This window comes from Candoia aspera, chromosome 1 (assembly GCF_035149785.1).
Source record: "Candoia aspera isolate rCanAsp1 chromosome 1, rCanAsp1.hap2, whole genome shotgun sequence".
In the NCBI taxonomy this organism is placed as follows: Eukaryota; Metazoa; Chordata; class Lepidosauria; order Squamata; family Boidae; genus Candoia; species Candoia aspera.
The window spans coordinates 21,867,878-21,886,248 of record NC_086153.1 but is presented as its reverse complement, the minus strand read 5'-3'; the positions used below and the strand labels follow the sequence as shown (position 1 = coordinate 21,886,248).

Here is an 18,371-nt window from a genome sequence, read left to right as displayed (position 1 = left end):
TTAAAGTACAAGCAGTGGGCTTTCACAGCACATGATATGCTGTAGAAGAGCAACTTCCATTTTCTTTTACCTGTTCTCTGAGCCAGAATGGATGGGTGCCTTTTGTCTGTCAGCAGGCACTTTCTACTCTTAACTGGTAAGTCACACATCTGAGTGGGCTTTCCGTTGTTGAGTTGTGAGTCATTCTTTTGCTGAACAAGACTATGCTAATTCTCAATCCTCAGAGCTGTCCCTGTCCTCCTCCAGATCACTTTGTGATCCTTAGCTTATACTGGTGTGAAAAGGAGATGAATTGGGACGGGCTTCTTAATGGCTTATCTGAAGCTTGATGAAAATTTTATATGGACTACCTTGTGGATGAATGATATTTTCCCCCATCATGAAATCAGTTGGTTCTGCTCTGAGTCCTTTACTTTCGTCTAGCACTTATTCATGTTTACAACTAGCAACCTTCATGTTCTGTGGGAGGGAGTTCCACAAGTATGTTATTTTGCTATGTGAAGTATATACCTGATTTCTTGCCTTCTGTACAGAGGCCACATCTGTTCCTTGGAATGGTCCACTGGGCCCTTGCTCCCCATGGTCTTGTTTCTTGCTGTTTGCTTCTGAGTGGAGCTGAAGGAGCCATGGTTCCTGGCTTCCTCTGAGAGACATTCTTATCCTACAGAGTTTTTTGAATAAATTTACAACTGAATTTGAAAACAATTGGCAGTTGATTCCGGGTTCTCAAAAGGAAGTCCTTTTCAGAGCATCTTATATCTAATTCATCACTATAATTGCAGAAAGATGTGGAGTTGATGCCCACTCATTTCTGTTGCTTATAAAAAGGACCACATGTCACGATGTAGCTGTATCCTACAACAGGAACAGGAGCTGGGTGGGGGGTGTTGGGTGGAGAAGGGAAAGGAGACCTTTTTTATTCCCTGCTCTCCTGGAAAGATTCCCTGCAGCTTCTGTGGCGCTCATAGGTTCAAGTTTTTGTCAATCTGTCATCTGCAAAGATACAAGTGCTTTTTTATTTAGTGTGGGATAAGTGACAGTTTCTGGAGAATAGGGGGGGGGGAAAACCAGCATGCTTTCCCTCCCTTTGAAACCCCTGTACAAGAAGGGAATTTTTAACTTTATGGTTTTTTGCCCCCTCTCCCAGGGGCTTGTGGGCTTGAGGAGACTGATTTTCTTCCTCACCCCCCTTTCTTTCTTTACATTGCACTGTTGAGGAGACTGTGTGGTCCAGGGGCATTTGGGTGAATCAGGCTGCCAGGTACAACTGCAGCTTCTCTTTGCAGCATGGCTATAGTTTAAACTAAAACATTATCTCTCACTGTCTTTGCTGTTGCCTCATAAGGCAACTGAAAAAGCTATCTGAGAAAAGATGTAGGTGCCTAACATGGCAACCTTATTGGGACCTCATACCTCTCTGCTCAGTGACCTGGCCTCATGCTGCTGAAGCTCTCATGTATTTTTTTCTTTTTTTAACTAACATTCAACTTTGGGGTTCCAAGAGGATGCAGCATGCTCAAATCCTGTTGGGCTTAATTAAGGGAGTCAGTTTGGTCTAGTGGTTAAGGCAACAGGCTAGAAACCAGGAGACTGAGAGTTCTAGTCCCGCCTTAGGCCTGAAAGCCGGCTGGGTGACCTTGGGCCAGTCCCTCTCTCTCAGCCCAACTTACCTCACAGGGTTGTTGTTGTGGGGGAAAAAGGAGGAGGAAGAAGTATTTGGTATGTTTGCTGCCTTGAGTTATTTATAAAAATAATAAAGGCGGGATATTAAATAAATAAATAAACATTTCCTTTACAAACCAATGTACTTCTGCAACCTATGGAGTCCTGCAAGTAGGCAGAAGGGTCTTATCCACAAATGGCCTATTTGGGAATGGTTCTTCGCCAGTGTGGATGGTACCATTGAGCTAGGCCTGGTGTGTATATAAATTTATGAGCAGCCTAACAAGGAATGACCCACTGAGCAAACATGATTCAGATTTGGCCAAGTAGTGGGTAGTGTGTATTTTGACATGGACCCTGGAGTAAAGTGTGCTGGATATGGCATATATAGCATTTTATAATGTGATTTAAATCCCCTTCATTGTTCTAAAGTTTGAAAGGGGGGAAGATGGCAAAGGAAATGAGGCGGAAAGAGTACATGGTTATTGAAGATGTGGCCCTGGACTTCTGGCATGTCTTGGCTTTTGAACTGTGATTTCATTTCTTCCATATTTGTCTGTCTGCCTATCTCTCCATCTGTTAGGATAAAAGCTCATATCCTGGCTATTTCCTTGAAAGGGAGATCAAGAAACAGACCAAAATAACAATATTTTAAAAGTAGTTCAAACGATAGAAAGAATAAAAATAAAAATAGCATATGGACCATAAGGGTTTTAAAATAACCCACAGGGTTTTCAAAATGTTTAACCAAATGCTTTCATAGGGAGCTTACTTTTTATATTGATGAAAGCTGAACAGCAACATTTTTGTCCCCCAAATATTGTTAAACCTGCCTTTTATCAGGCTTGGGCTGCATGGCCAGTGGAGAAGGCTGAGGGGAATTAAATGCCATCATCTCCCTGAACGTTTGTAGGCGTATTCCTGTCAGAAATTTATAAAAAAGGCCTTTCCTCTTTTGGTGTTCCTGGTGCACAGACCTGCCAGAATACCCTTTCACACTTTTCTGCTTGTGGAGAGGAATTAGCACAGCTGCACATATTCTGGGTCCATTTCGTGCCTTGAAAGGCTATTTGTTACTGGATACATACCAGGAGACCATAAAATCAAGACTGGCAGAAGATATGTGGCTGAACCAGATAATTTGGGAGAGGTGCCCTGGGTTGACTGCTTCTTTCTCAAGTCTTGATCAACTGGCAATAGATTCGTGATGGATCAAAAGAAGGAGTATTTCTTCACCCTTTACATAATTAATATATTCTCCACTGCTATAAAATGTGTTACGCACTAGGTGTGATGGCTTTAGACACTTGGAGTTGGAGGAAAAGAGATGTGACACCATATCTAAAAGGAATCTTCAAGTAGGAGTTAGTTATTTCCCAATTCTTGATGCTGAAGGGAAGTGATAAGAGCTGGCCCCAGTTTGAACCTGTCTTGCTTGTCAGCTTCCTTGTCTCATCAGGGTTGAAACCATGTTTGCCCCATGCAAAAGTTGAATCGGACAAGGTTTTTAATTTGTTTCTTGCTGTGGACTGCTGGTGCCACTATTTCTTGCTCCATTGCACAGCTTTTGGGACACTTCAGGAGGGGACCTTGTGCCTGTTTTGTTTTCAAAGCATTACCTAAAGAACTTAGGAATCTGGTAGCACTTTTTCCAACTAATAGATTTTATTGAAAGGCATAAACTTTTGTGAAGAGCAACCCTCTGCATCTGATGAAGTGAGTTGCTGCTCACAAAAGCTTATGCTTTTTAATAAAATGTGTTAGCCAGAAAAGGTGCTACCAGATGTATTCTTATTTTCTGCCACCATAGACTAACACAGCTCTCCTCCTACAATGTCCTCAAAATCCTAGTACTGTATGTTTAGTCTGTTTCCAGTAAGTGTGCTGGATCCAACTGGAGATTCTCCTACCTTAGCATCAATTTTCCCTTGCTGTTGTAGGCTAGGTAATCTAAACGTGCGGGAGCTCATTCCGACATTGTGCTGTGCATGTAAGCATGCCTATACCTATAGATGCACATACACAGACTCACCAAACAGCAGCAATATATACTCTGCTTAACAGAATTTGGATGGCTTCAATTTAACACAAAGTTTCCAGTAGTAAGCCCTATTCAGTGTATAAAATACATTGCATTTTCCAAAAGGATTTTTAACCAGCTGAAATAAAACTGTTTGCTTTAAATTATAAAAGCAGATAGCCTTGCATAGAAACGCTTCCATTGAAATGCTAGTGTATAGTAGGATGATCATCACAGAAGAAAAAAACCTGCCTCTGCTTGAACATTTTCTCACTTTCTGACTTCTGTGGTGCTATTCAGTCACAAACAAGAGTAGAATGTGAAAACCCTATTATATATTCATTGAATGGAGGGAGCAGGTACATGATTTCATCTGAAATCTCTGTCACTCAGGCACTAAAAATGTCCCCAAAGCTGCATTCTTCTGCACTTTCCCACTTCAGTACACCACTGAGGATGCTGGCTTACCTATGAGAAGGCATTTCTGTGTACAAAACTCACTATGCAAAGTACTCTAAATGGCACTCCTGCCCCGAATGGGCGAAGGTCTCGGCAGGCTCTCCTTGTGTCACCTGAATTACTGAGGGCCTTGATTCTGAGCCTCTCTGGGTTGGTAGCCTACCAGAGAGCAATTGGGGGAGAGCGGGCAGGTGCATGGGCATGTCAAGCACTTTCTCCCTTTCATGTGGCTGATAAAAGGAACTAGCCTTGTGCAGCCTCTATAGCCAGAACAGCTGGGCATGTCCCTTCCATGTCCTCAGAGCCTGCTCTGAGGTGATTGGCAGGGTATCTTCTGTGTGGGAGCTAGTCGTGCGGTGAAAAAGCCCTTCCCTCCTCCAGCTCACGGAGCTGAGCTGCCTGGGCAGCAGCCCCTCCTCTTGTGTGGTTTCAGAGTTGGGTTCTGGTGAGTGAGCAAGAGTGGGAAGAAGGCCATGGCTAGGCAAGAGGGGGCTTTTATAGAACCGTTGATAGATTTCTGGAAGAACACTGCCTGCAGACAGCAAGGAGCAGAGCAGTACAGAAGGGAAAGAAGTGCGGTAAGATTTTGAGGCTTGCTATCGGCTCCAGTGCTGCTTGAAAGGCAGCTGTAGGAGGGGACAGCAAGCATCTCCTTTCTTGCTAATGGGGGGTTGGCAGCAGGACCCACAGAAGGGACTTCTGGGAGGGGTTTCTGTGTGGACATGGCCTCTTCTGTCCAGCCTCCCCTTTCTTTATGGGATTGATCTGAGCCTGATTATTTTTAGCACCTTTTGTTGGATGGAGATCAGAACACTGCTCTGCTGCTTTTTCTAGGGGGAATCTGTGCAGTTTCCCTGTGATGACAACTGAGCTGAGGGAGGGGAAATGGTAGCTCCTCTGGAACAGATAGGGGGCTACTTCTGTTTATGCCTGCTTTGGAAAAAGCGTTGCATCTTCAGAGTAGCAGATGCCTAAATGATTATTCTCTTTGGACCTTTCCTTTAGCATAGAGGGACTTAACTACTGCTGTGTCTCCTACTGCAACAGTAGGGCAGCATTGGTGGCCTTGATCCTTTTATGGCTTTGTGGGTGGAGGGCATATAGGCTGCATTTAGAGATATGGGGAGGGAGCCCTGCTGGTATTTTGTATGGAATGGGTGTGGGAGTGGAAAAACAGGCAAAATATGCAAGGGGTCCTGGAAAATAGGTGTGTGTGCACACATAGATGTGCACATATTTGTCTGTGTGTGTTTAGAGAAAGCATGTTCCAGATGTCACTAGAACAGACTCTCATAGGAAGAAGAGACAAACCCTTTGGCTGGGAAAATATTGGCTAGTGTTGTTCTCTTTCTTGTAATAAGGTGCCATCCTTTCCTCCCTGCTCATCATCAGCTTTGGCTGGGAGGCAGCTGGCTGCTAAGCATGGGGGACAGATGCCTATGCTCATAGATCTCATAAATAGTACTGTCAGCTAGACAAATGTGTCAAAACATGCTAAACAGCAGTTCTGGGAAGGCAGAGGTAAATATTGCAGAGGTCAAGGACCACCTGTGGGGCTTCAACATTTCCTTTGATTGAATGTTGAGACTTAGTTCTGTTTGCACACAATGACATTCCAGAGAGGAGGAATTTCCTTGATAGTTTATGGCATGTAAGTGTATTGAGTAGCAGTGAGTGCAGATTGGAATACATGACCTATCTCATTTTCCTCCAGCACTGTGTATTAATATATTAATCTCTGAATTACTGGGTGTTAGCACCATTTGCTGAACTATTGGAGAAAGGGTTATATGTTCATATTGCCTGATAGGTTGAGTCTTAGATACGGCAGAGGTTTTAGAGCAGAATCTACATTTACACAGAGGCAATCAAAGCCACTGCAAGGGAACTTGCTTGGGAGGTGGGAGGCATCTAAACTCGCACCTCCCTAGACAGACTCCCTTGACAGACTCCAATAAAAGTGGACCACTTGCAGCAGAGAGGATAGAGGCCACCCAGTGGCTGTGTGTGATGGAATCTTGGGCTCGTACCAGTTGCCCCTTTGGTGCTGGACCATTCCCTGGCTTGTTTGTCAAAAGGCAACGCTACCACAAGGCTCAGACTGAAGGCTACTTGTGTGCATTGCAGTAAGTCAGCCTCCTGTGTGCTGACTCCTGTTGTGATTGCTTGCTGGGGGTCTGGGGAGACTGACGTGCTGAAAGCTCCACTGCTTCACCTGGCACATGGGATGAAAACTTCTGTTGGAGTGCAGTGCCACCCCATCTTGTCCTCCTCCCTACCTTCCCCACCATTCCTCAGAAGAGGTTGTTGGAGTTCTCACCAGAAGAGGCAGCAGCAAGAAGGCCTGTGCTGGATTTGTAATTGTCCCTGTAGCAACAGGTGCTGCTGGGCAAGGAAAGGGATGTATGGCTGGGGATGCAGAGGAGGGGGAAGGTTTCTGAACTGTGGAAAGCTGAAAGAGGAGGGTGTATCTTCTGTTGCTGAGCTGAGACTGCATGGGCTGAAGAACCAGGGGCCCAGCTTGGCTGAGTCAAGGCTGTGGCTTGTTAATGATTGCCTGCAACTGGGGAGAGGCCCTCAAAAGTGGCTTTCCGTGCATGCATTGTGTGCCTGGGCCTCACCTTCGTCTTTCTCTTTCCCTGTTGCAGGTGGCAGGAAAACCAGAGCAGAATCGTCAACAGAGGGGGGCATTGAATCATCGCCGTGGGCTGCTTTTCCATTTTCCCCCTTCAGTTTGGGGTAAAGTTTGGAACCTACTGTAAATTAAGCCCCAGAAGCAAAAATCTGTAGCAGCTGCCTCTGCCCCACTTTCCCCACAATGCCATCTAATGGGCCAGTTGACACCAGCGGTCTCTCTGTGGATCGAGAGGCGGTCGATGCTCACAAGGTAAGGAAGGTTCAGGTGGAGGCTGAGGTCACTACTGGTCCTCTGTCCTATGGCTAGATGGCCCATGTGTCTGCTTCAGGGTAATTATGGTTCACTCAACATGCTAGACAGGATGAATAGAGTATTCTGTGGCTTGGAATATTGTGGGACTCCCACAGTTGTCTTAGTGTGTTATCACATTAATATGCTTCATTTGTTTGGGCTTAAATACAGCAATTGGGTTTAATTAAGCATGTGTAGAGTTTAATGTGTTGTGTGAGCCTAATCTGTGATTGGGAATTATTGCAGCATTTATGTACTTGCCTGTGCAAAACTGGTAAGCACAGGTACCATGTGCACCATCTGCATACTGCTCCGACTAAACTGCTGAATGTTTGGCATCTGTTTAATCCAAATACTGGGAATGGAACTTTCTACTGTGATTAATTTCCATATCCATTAATTAGATGAGAATTATAGAGGCAGTGGTGCAATATATGGGAAGGAGAGAGTTCAGACTAGTCTATGTTGGTGGTGGCTGAATAGAGCACTTGGATTTTTTTTATATCCATGCTTGATGCTTCAGAGACAAACGAAAAGTGTGATGAAAAGAGCATCCCCTAAGCATGCAGTTGGGCAAGAAGACCAGCCTGTTGATCTTGCAGGGTAATCCACACAAGTTCCACTGTCAATCATGCAGACCAGGAAAGTGAAGGAAGACCTGGGTCATTAGAATGTGAGTTTGCAAAGTTTAGATATATGGAAGGTAAGCCTGTTGCAATCATACTGTTGTCTGAGTTGAGTGGTTTAGGCTAGGATGGAGAGTGAAAGAGGATAATTGGGCTTCTCCTAGTGCAGGAGCTGACACTGATGTATGCTTTCTTTGCAAGGAAATGAGTGTACCACAGCAGAGCAGCATGGGTTTGGGTGAAAGAGGTGGTTGAAGTAAGCTATTTGTGAGTTGGTTCTCAACACTGTGATTGCTCACATAATGGCAAAGTAGAGCCATTTATGGAATCCAACATGCAGGAAATGTTGGGTAAAGTCTGCATTTATGTACTGACCTAGTTGTCCTGCCTTGAGCCCTGATGGGACCAATAAATTGGAAGCAGTGGCTGCAGAGTGTGAGCATCAATCAGAAGTTTGTCCCTTGAGGAACATAAGACTATCTCAGTTACTGCTTGTGGGACTGGAGTCTGGAGATGTGGTGAAGTGGTTGTGCGAATATGCTTGTGTCAGGTTGTGTGATAGCCAAAAGGAGTTGCTAGGAGGGAGCATGATGGGAGGAATACTGTTGCAGGTAGAGTAATTAACCTCAAAGAAATGTGGAGATGGGAGATCAAGGATGGAAACCAGAGAGAAAAAATCACCTATTGCAGGGAGCTGCTGTAAGAACATAAGATTGTGGGGGTCCTGACCCACTGTGCTGTGTCTCTAAGATAAAGGAAGTAGTTTTTAATTGCTGCTGTTGCTGTCCAGAGTGGTGCTGGGGAAACAAGCTGTTGGCACAGGGGTCCAGTCATAGCTTAGACAAGGAGATAAGATGGAAATGGGATTCTCAGCAGAGTACCTGGATTTGGCAGAGTTCAAAGTCCTTTAGATTAAACTCCAGTCCACAAACCTATAAGGCCTTGAACTAGCAGCATTCAGCGGTGCTGTGAATCACCACCTCATATACCGTGTGCCCAGTGGTTCACAGGGTTGCCATCACTTCATCCCCAGCCACTGTTTCCCTAGGAGACTGCATGTAAATACGGTTGCTGAGGCTAAGATTCGGACAGCTCAAGGAAAGAAACAGGCTGGCAGAAGCAGGATTTATTGGAAGGGTGTCATCAGCCTAATTTGTTATATATTTGCTTTTAAATATACACTGTTGCTCAACCCCAGTGTATTAAACACCATCAGGATAAACCAGAGGGGCAGCAATCTCAACAAGCAGGATTTACGCTAGGACTACTGCCAGAAAGCTGATGTGATATAGAGGGTAAGGTATTGGACTAGTACCTAGGAGATCTACTCTCAGCCACAGAAGCTCACTAGATGACTTTGGCCAGTCAGTCTACCTCAGAGGGTTGTCATGGGAAAAATTGGAGGAGGAGGTATAATTATGTTGCCTTGGTTTCCTGGATAAACAAATAAGAAACAATCAATCAAATAAAGAATGAATAAACCTAATGTCTGTGCCAGGCAAGTTTCATGAGGGAATACATTCCATAGTCAGGCTTCCACCTCAGAAGAAGGTCCTCCGCCTTCTGTGTGGGCAACAACTCTGGGGTGGCTGACAAAAGGCAGGTTGGAATGGAAAGTGCCTCTCTTTCCAGTGTTTGTGTTTTTGTGCATTAAAAGTTAACCCAAACATCTCAAATTCAGCTGAGATGTAATGATATAAATGTAATCTTTAAGGAATTATGGAATCTGCACAGCTTTTGATTTGGATTCAGGCCCAATTTAAGAATGGAAACTGCCTTGTTGCCCTGATAGTGGTCCTATGCTGAGGATGTGACATCTTCCAGTTGGTTTTGCCGGATGCAGCTGTGGCTTTGGATACTATAGTAGCAGGTGGCAACTATAACATGATCTTGGCAGATCTAGAAAGCTGAGCACAATAATACTTGGATAAGGGAGTAACTTGAGAATTTCAGGGTTGTAGGCTAGATTGGGAAGTCCAAAAAATAACCCAGGAGGCAGCAGTGGCAAATTGCTTCTGTATTGGCACCAGGAAGGCTGAATGGATATGCATTGGTGTAAGTCACCAAGAGCCAACTTGAAGATAACTTTACTTTTTACTTTCCTTGAGCAGCCAAAGGAGAGAATACTGGTAGAATGTTATTTAGCCTCTGGTGTGTGGAATTTTACAAGGAGCCATTTTGTCTCATAAATGCTCTTTAACATCTATATGCAGTGTTATTGGGGAGGTCATCTTTGGGTTAGGTCTCATGAATACGTTGCATTTGGCCTCAGTCTTTTTCAACTGATGTCAGGGAGATTGTGGAAATTTTTATTTATTTATTTATTATTCTAATTTAATTACTGCCCATCTCCCCCAAAAGAGGGACTCTGGGCGAGTCTATATACTAGATGACTAAATGTCTTTAATAGGGTAGCATTCATTCATTTATTCATTCAGTTTAATTTATATAGCTGCTCATCTCACATTCGTGACCCTGGGAGGCTTACAATTAAAACAATACCAAATAAACAAAGACTAAAGCAACCATACAAACAATACAAAACATTAAAACAATTATTTATTTTTATTTTTATTTATTAATCAAATTTATCACCGCCCATCTCCTTCACCTCGATGCAATACAGTCATCGGGAGAGCACAGTAATTCATGAACAGTACAACCATTTTATGGGTGGTACACCACTCTCCGATCCTCAGCCTAGGTGGCAAAGCCAAGTCTTCTGTCATGAGCACGGATGGTGAGCAGGAGGGGGCCCCTATCCAGGGGGGAAAACGCATGCGTAGTAGTGAGGAGTGGAGCAGCCATTCAAAGAGACACAGAACAGACCCGCCTTGACTTTTGGGGTTTATGGGTTTTCTCATGCTTCTTCAGTTTGTTAGGATTTTCTGTCTAACGTAGCAGTAATAAAACACTAGAGACTTATTCCTCGTCTCAGCGTGGTTCCTGACTGTTAGGACATCTTCAGGCCCTTCTGGAAGGCTGTCAAGGTTGGGGCCAGCCTGCCCTCAGGCAGAATGATGTTCCGTAGGGTGGGTGCAGCAGCAAAAAAGGCCCTCTCCTGGGTCCCATCAGATGACACTCCTTAGTAGACAGAACCCACAACAAGCCTCTTCTGCCAGACCTGATGGGATGGGTAGATATCACTGGGGAGAAGTAGTCCCTCAAATAACCCTCAAAAAATTTAAACTTGTTTTAAAATATCAGGTGGTCTGTTTGGGTGTGTTTTTTAAATATCTCAGTTCTTCTGGAAGGAGAGTAAAGCAGCAAGACTCATGAGGAGTGCTCATGTCCCAGTTGAAGTTCCATTTGGTATGCCAGCTGTGCTCTTGGGCATAGAAAATCTGGCCAGTGTTATATTTTAGATGCCTGTGATACAGGGGTCCCAAGATACCTCTAGTATCTTAAACTGTCTGTATTTTCACTATATCAACATGCATTATACATGTGCAAAATCTGCTATTTTTATCATTTTGCGAACTTTGCATTTTAACTGCTGGGTGGAGGTTCGCTTACTAAGAACAACTTACCTGTGCTTTGTTCACTCTCAGTATTGGAAATAGCTCTTGGATCATCCCAGTTAATTAGCCCAGTATTTAGGTTAGCCTTCCTTTGCCTGGTACCTTCATGCAGACTCAGCTGATTGAGGGTGTCTAAACTCTGGAGAACATAGGAGTTCAGTAGGAGCCACCAGGATGTTATACACATTATGAAGTAGTTGCATAAATGATGTGAATAATGCAGTTTGCACAATGAAGTCATGACACATGTGACATCACTTTTCCCCCATGTTATTGCCTGTGCAGGTTGGGGAACACTGTTATAGGGGATTCTGCTCTTGTAATAATTTCCTGCATGAGTTAACTATGTTGTAAAAGGTTTTAGAGACAAAGGACAGTGTTTTAGGTAGAAATGATTTGTGGGAGTATTCTTCACCTGGCTTCTTTGTCAATAGTCCTGGAACTGCAGCCCTGTCAAGGGCAGGGTAGGGCTGTTTAACAGGATCCTCACCAAATAGCAGGAACCAGGATTTGGTGGGGGGAGAGATTGAAGGACTCACATGTGTAGACACTTAGATTGTTTTTATAGCTTAGCAGACATGAGCAAGTTGTCAGAGTGACCAAGTAGACTTCAGAAGTGAGTAGGAGCTAAGGGATAGAGTATTTGCTTTGTACCTAACAGTTTCTTGGTATCTCCAGTTAGCGATGGAAAAAAAACATCTTTAGAAGATGCAGCTTCCAGTGGGTATAGATGAACCTTTACCAACCTAGAGCCCTACAGATATGTTGGGACTACAACTCCCAGGATTCCCAGGCACCCAGTTGGGGAAACCTAAAATAGATAATAATAAGCTAGATCAGGGTTTTTTAGAGTGTGGTCCTAGGATCCCTGGGGATCCCCCAAGACCTTCTCAGGGGTCCACAAAATCAAAATTATTTGCTAGTTTGTGTTGAATTTTTTTTAAAAATCCATTCAATTGTGTGAGATTTTTGGAGAATGCCTGGACAAGTCCCTGCAGTTTTCTTGGCAAGAAGTGGTTTGCCATTGCTTCTTCCTAGGCCTGAGAGTGAGTGAGTGGCCCAGGGTCACCCAGCTGGCCTTGTGCCTAAGATGGGACTAGAATGCATGGTCTCCAGGTTTCTAGCCTGATGCCTTAACCCCTACACCAAACTGGCTCTCTGTTGAAATCCCATCAGACAATCGTGAGATGTGGTAGCGGCAGTGAATGTGTCAATTTTAATTTTTAATATGGTAAATATCAATAAATATCATACAAATAGGTCCTCCATAATTTTTAAAAGTGGGAAGGGGTCCTGAGAGCAAAAGATTTTAATAAACACTGAGCTAGATGGACCATTGGCCTGATGAAGTATAAGCAGCTTCCTTTCTTCTAAATTTGTATTTAAAGTAATAATTAAAACCGCATATCAAGAAAGCCTGGATCAGTTATGTCTGTTGGCATTGCTAGCTTACTTTGCAATCAAGGAAAAGGTCTGAGGTATGTGGATTAATTCTATGTCTTCTATAGATTTTTCTCTGATTAAATTAGCTGCCCTCCTACACCTGCTTTGATTCTTTCTTCAATTGTTGGACCTTTGGTTAATTCCAGGTACTGTTAAGGGGTTTCTGATTTTCCTGTCTATTGTGCTTGTGTGAAATATGGGGAACCCACTACAAAAACTTGATAGTAATACTTTTAAAAATGATTAAACAGCTGCTCTGGAAGTTGATTGAACAGAACAGAATTTCAGCCTTCCTACATTTTCAGAATTATCTGTGGATAGATTTGTTTTTTGATGTCCTTTCTTTTGATGTATCATTTCTTACATCATTTTGGTAAAGACTGGAATCCCCACCTTCCTCACATTTCACTCCCTGTTCCTGTTAAAATATATCTGTTTGATCACTATTAACATTCAGAGCTTCCTCACCTGGTATTGCTTACTTTTCTATGTCTGGCAAGCTTATAGGAAATTCTTAGGAAATTCACTAGGTTCTCCCTCAAATACACATTTCTTCTAAAGAGAATACCAATCTTATTGATTAATAATAATCCAATGATGCATTGGTAACACTGATCAAATTTTTCCTGCCCTTATCAGTTTCACTGCAGACCAGAGAAGAAAAGTTCTGAACACAACAGAGATGGGGTAAGTAAACCAGGAGGAAGAGGGGTTATCACTTCAGAGCATGATTGGGTTGTAACTGAGTCCACTGATAAGTGTAAGACACCTGAAGCTAACATTCAGGGAAGGCACATAACGAAATGTCTTCTATACTAGCTATGGTGGGTATGGTAACAGTAGCATCTCTGGCAAGCTACCATGTTGTCAGAATGATGGTATGTGCATCATGATATCATTCCACAAATGATGCAGTTATGATATCAGATATGTAAGTTGCATTATTTGCATGATGATATCATAACATATGAATCATCCCTCCCCCATGGACATGCAGGTAGTCCTCACTTACCAACTGCAGTTGGGACCGGCAACTCCATCACTAAGTGATGCGGTCATAAAGTGAAATTTCACTTGACTGCACCTGACTTATGACATCAGTTCCCACTGCGCTGGTTAAGCGAATCTCTACGGGCCATTAAGCGCAATGTGACATGACCACAACTTGTGACTTCCTGCTGGCTTCCCCACTGACTTTGCTTGTCACAAGGTGGCTGTGAAGGTCGCAAATGGTGGTCATATGCCTGCAGGATGCTGCAACCGTTGTAAATGTGTGCTGGTTGCCAAGCACCCGAATCGTGATCAAGTGACTGCGGGGATGCTGCAATGGCTGCAACTTTGAGGACCGGTCATAAGTCTCCTTTTTCAGCACTGTTGTAACTTTGAATGGTTGCTGAACGAGTGGTTGGTAAGAGAGGACTACCTGTATATGCATGGCAACATTTTAAATGGAAAACATCAATGAGTAAGTGAGCGGGGGTGGGAGAAGCAATAATGAATGTGTGTGGGGGAAGAATTTTTTAACACATTTATCACTGAATTTATATCCCCCACCTTTCTGTTGATTCCAGCATTCAAGGCAGCCTTTTAACAATAAGAAATACTGAATATAAAATAACAAAAGTAATAAGGTTTAGAATCAAAATTAAAAATATTAAAATAATTAACAATTAAAAGCTGAGTGAAAGATGTGTGTTTACCATTACTGGAGGATTGGGAGGTAGATGTATCTCATTAGGGAGTGCTTTCTGTAGCCTGGGAGCCAGAGGATAGATGACCCTTTTCCCCCATACCCAGCAGTTAAGCTTCTGGCAATAAGGGTATCTTCAGGAAGGCCTCTTCTGCAGACCTGAGTAATTGGCAGCTTCATAGCAGGAGAATTAGTTCTGCAAATGATGACGTGATAAGCCTAATTAAAGGTCATTACCAGTACCATAAATGGTGCCCAATAGCCAATTGGTATCCAATGCAGATCTACTCCAGGTATGGTATGATTCTTGTACCAGTTTCCGTCTGTATTTTGCACCAGTTGCAATTTCTGGACACTTTTCAAGGGTAGCCACATGTAAAGCACATTGTGGTAGTCAAGTTGTACCCAAAACAGGGATAACTGTTGCTTAGAAAGGGCTACAGTTGGCATACTAGATGTAATTGTGTAAATTGTCATAGCCATCACCTGCAAATCCAGTGACAGCTGGGGGTAAAGGAGTACCCCAAACTTGCTCTTTCTGGGGGAGTGAAATCCCATGTGGAATAGTCTTCATCTAAATCCCAAAGTCCAGTTTTTTGCTTACAGCAGTACCGTTGTCTTATCTAAATTTAATTAAAGATTTTTCTCCCTTGTCTAGCCCATTATTGATACTAGGAAGCTTTCAAGCATACCAGTTGCTTCCTTGGAGTTAGAAAATAGGGAGCAGTAGAGCTGGGTGTCATTAGCATATTGATGACCTTCCCTAGTAACTTCGCATTAAATAGCCTAGAAGACAAGATAGAATCCGGAGGAAGAATGATATAGGTGTCAAATAGTAGACCACCATCCCTGCCTTCTGAGTACATCCCAACTGGAAGGACTGGGACCACTGCAAAACAATAGCCCTAAAAGTCCAAATCCCATTAGATGGCTCAGAGGGATCCCATGGTCAATGGTATTGAAAACCACTGAGAGGTTCAAGAGGACTAGCAGGATGAACTCCTCCCACCTGATTTCCAACAAAGATAATTACCAAAGCAAACAAAGCAATGTCAGTACCATATCCTGGAAGAAACCTGATTGAAATGAATCTAGAAAATCCCTTTCATTTAGATACATCTGGAACTATGAGGACATATACTTTTTGTCCCACTTATCAAAGAAATTATTTTCTGAGGGTGGGCTCACATAAATCCAATTGTTTCAATAAAGATACAAGAATAAAATACTTTAAGAGTGTTTCCCAAAGCTGGATTGCCACTGCAAGAAGGATTTGATCCTCAATTAGCAGCAGCCTAACCTCACTCAGTGAGGATGCCTGAAGAACGTCTATCTTGTGTGATATTGAAAAGAAGGCAGGTGGACCTTGAGGTGTCCTGCTCTGTTTAGATAAGCATCACACTTAGAATGGTTGTTGGAAAAATATAGGAAGTTGAGTCAAATCTGAAGGCAGATGTTGCAGATGGTAGTCATAATTTACATGACATTTTCTGAAACTATTTTCAGGTGGCCTTCAAAGTCAGTTCCATGTATGACTTGGAGAAGATACCAAATAAATAAACTGTTGTTTTAAAGCATTATTGGGGGCATTTCCCTTATGCTTTCTAAAATGAGTAGAAATTATTCACCTTTCTTGATTCGTGAGGATTCCAAAGTGGGATTAGTAATTAGGATTATAACCATAACATTGCAGCATTATATTATTTATTCCTTCAAAGAACATTTATTCCACCTTTCCAGCTACAACTTGCTTGAGGCACCTGAATGAAATAGTAGAAAATTAACACAAATACAAAACCTTTTTGCAAAAGCAATAATTAAAATAATGTAAATTATGCACTGATTTCCACAGGGAGCAAAATGAAGTCAGCAGTGAGAACTCATTACTTTGTCAAGGCAAAATCCTGTCAGAACAAAACAGATTTTAGCAGTGTGAAAGACCAATAGAGAAGAGCTAAACAGGTCATGGTTTACAACAGTGCAGGTCTGCATCCTTGTCCCATCAGCACAGCTCAAGCAGGCAGCTGTTTTGCTGCTGGCTCTGAGTAGGCAGTTTGATATAGTAAGAGGAAATCCTTCAAGCAAGCATGCAGCCCTTGAGGAACTTTATGGTCCATGGATCCATCCCCCCCCACATAATAGTGTGAGCAATTTGCTGTTCCCTAAACATTGGTGGTGTGGTTTTCCTTAGTTTTAAGTGGAAAACAGTCAGAAATATGTCACATTCCCTACCAAGAAAGAAAAATAGTAAAAATAAAATTGCAGCTTTGGGCTTCTAAAGGGCTAAGTGATGAGAATTGAGTTTCATGTTGTTCTGCCTTGTACAAGCTCATTTCTGAGGAAGGCTATTTCTTAATAGCAGCAAGGGGGTATGGGTGTGTAATAGGATTGTTTGGTAATGACATGGCAAGATGGAAGAAGAAAGGGAGGGAGGACCCTTAGAGAAGACTGCTGAGCCATTCATTAAACCTGAGTTATAGGTGGAGCTAAAGATTTAGATATGGATGAGTCACAGCGCCATCTGGAATGAAATGTCATACAGTAGTAGAAAAGAAAAGGGAATGGATGCTTGCCATTCTTGTTTTGAAATTGCACCAACCTACTGTCAATGGTTTTATGAACCACTGTATTTCTGGATGGAGGAATCTGCTTCAGAGATGGTCCAGCTTTGGGCAGTCCTTCTCAAATTGGACTGTTGAGCAAGTGGTGCTCTATTTAAGGAGGGGCTTTCTGCTCTGTGAACCCTGTGCTTTTAATCTGCTAAGTACACTAACTTATGGCATTTCCACACCTTCACAGTTTCTACTTCCCAATCGCTCCAGTGCAGTTTCAAACCAACATACAATTATTTTCACTTCTGCCAATCTTGAAAGGCAGAGAACGTGGAGAGATCACTTTAAGCTAACAGGGCTTCTTCCAGCTGATCAGAGGAGAGTGCAAACAGCATTATTCAGTCTCCTGGAGTAAGAAAAGGAAACATCCAAAGTACCTAGCCACTATTCCTTGTTACATACAAAATCCTCCTGTAAGCTGGGATGGTGAAATAATAAGGTATTGGCAATTTTGCAACCAGGATTTGCTGCACCTGGAATGGGGGAAAGTAAATGTGCACATAGAAGGAGAGTCCAGGGGCTTTTCTGCATGGCTGCATTACCTTGCATTCCTCCTATTCTTGACTGGCAAAAAGTATCTCAACATACATTGCTCTGCCTTCATGGCTGTGCTGTACAGTATCTCAGGAATGTGGCCTGGGAGTGATGCTGCCCTTACAGATTTAATGCAGGACAGTTTCAAGACAAGGGCTGATTCCCTAGCTCCTTTCCCCTTCCACCCAGCATGACTGGTTGGCAGGAAAAGGAGCCACCAATCCCTCTCCAAAACATGGAATTGCATGGTAGGGGGCTCCTGGTGTTCCCGCCTTCTTTCTATTGTGCCCCTGTTATGTCCCATCACCAATCAGTTGATTTTTTTTTTTTTGACACAGGACTATTGCTGTCCTAGGAGATTGAAAGTCTGTCAAACAAACTGCCACTTCCTCCTCTTTTTCAGTATTCAGAATTACTTCTGCTTCTTCTTTTCTGAAAAATAAACAATAGTTTTAGTTTTGATTGATTGATGTGCCATTAAATCAATGTTGACTCTTAGCAACCCCATAGACTGATTTTCTCCATGACGATCTGTCCTAACCTGGTCCTTCAGATTTTCCAACATGAACCCATTGTCACTGTAACTGAGGCCATCCACCTTGCTGCTGGTTGTCCTCTTCACTTTCCTTCCACCTTTCCCAGCATTAGAGCCTTCTCCAGGGAGCTAGGTCTTCACATAAAGTAGGATATTTGATCATATTGGTCCTTACATCTCTAGTGAGAACTCTGGATTGATTTGCTCAGTGATCCATTTGTTTGTTTTCTTTTAGAGAGTTTTAAAGAGTCTCAAATTTTAGAAAGATTAATCTGTTATCAGTAAGTATTCATAATAAACAAAGCACAATTGGCACAATTTATTTCCCAATCTTTGATTA

The 18,371-nt window shown here is 42.9% G+C and overlaps 1 protein-coding gene across 8 annotated transcripts in view; it reads left to right on the top strand.

The window, feature by feature from the left end:
* Positions 1-18,371, top strand: part of DNMT3A (DNA methyltransferase 3 alpha) — a 118,231-nt gene that overhangs the window by 9,429 nt on the left and 90,431 nt on the right. For 4 of the 8 annotated variants that reach the window (XR_010067712.1, XM_063300075.1, XM_063300081.1 and 1 more), the window contains exons 2-3: positions 6,790-7,028; positions 13,300-13,347. Coding sequence is in view for 7 of the 8 variants with exons in the window: in XM_063300075.1 (XP_063156145.1) it covers positions 6,960-7,028; positions 13,300-13,347 (117 nt within the window). In the remaining variant the exon portion in view is untranslated. The other 4 variants (XM_063300092.1, XM_063300086.1, XM_063300068.1 and 1 more) reach the window with 3 other exon arrangements.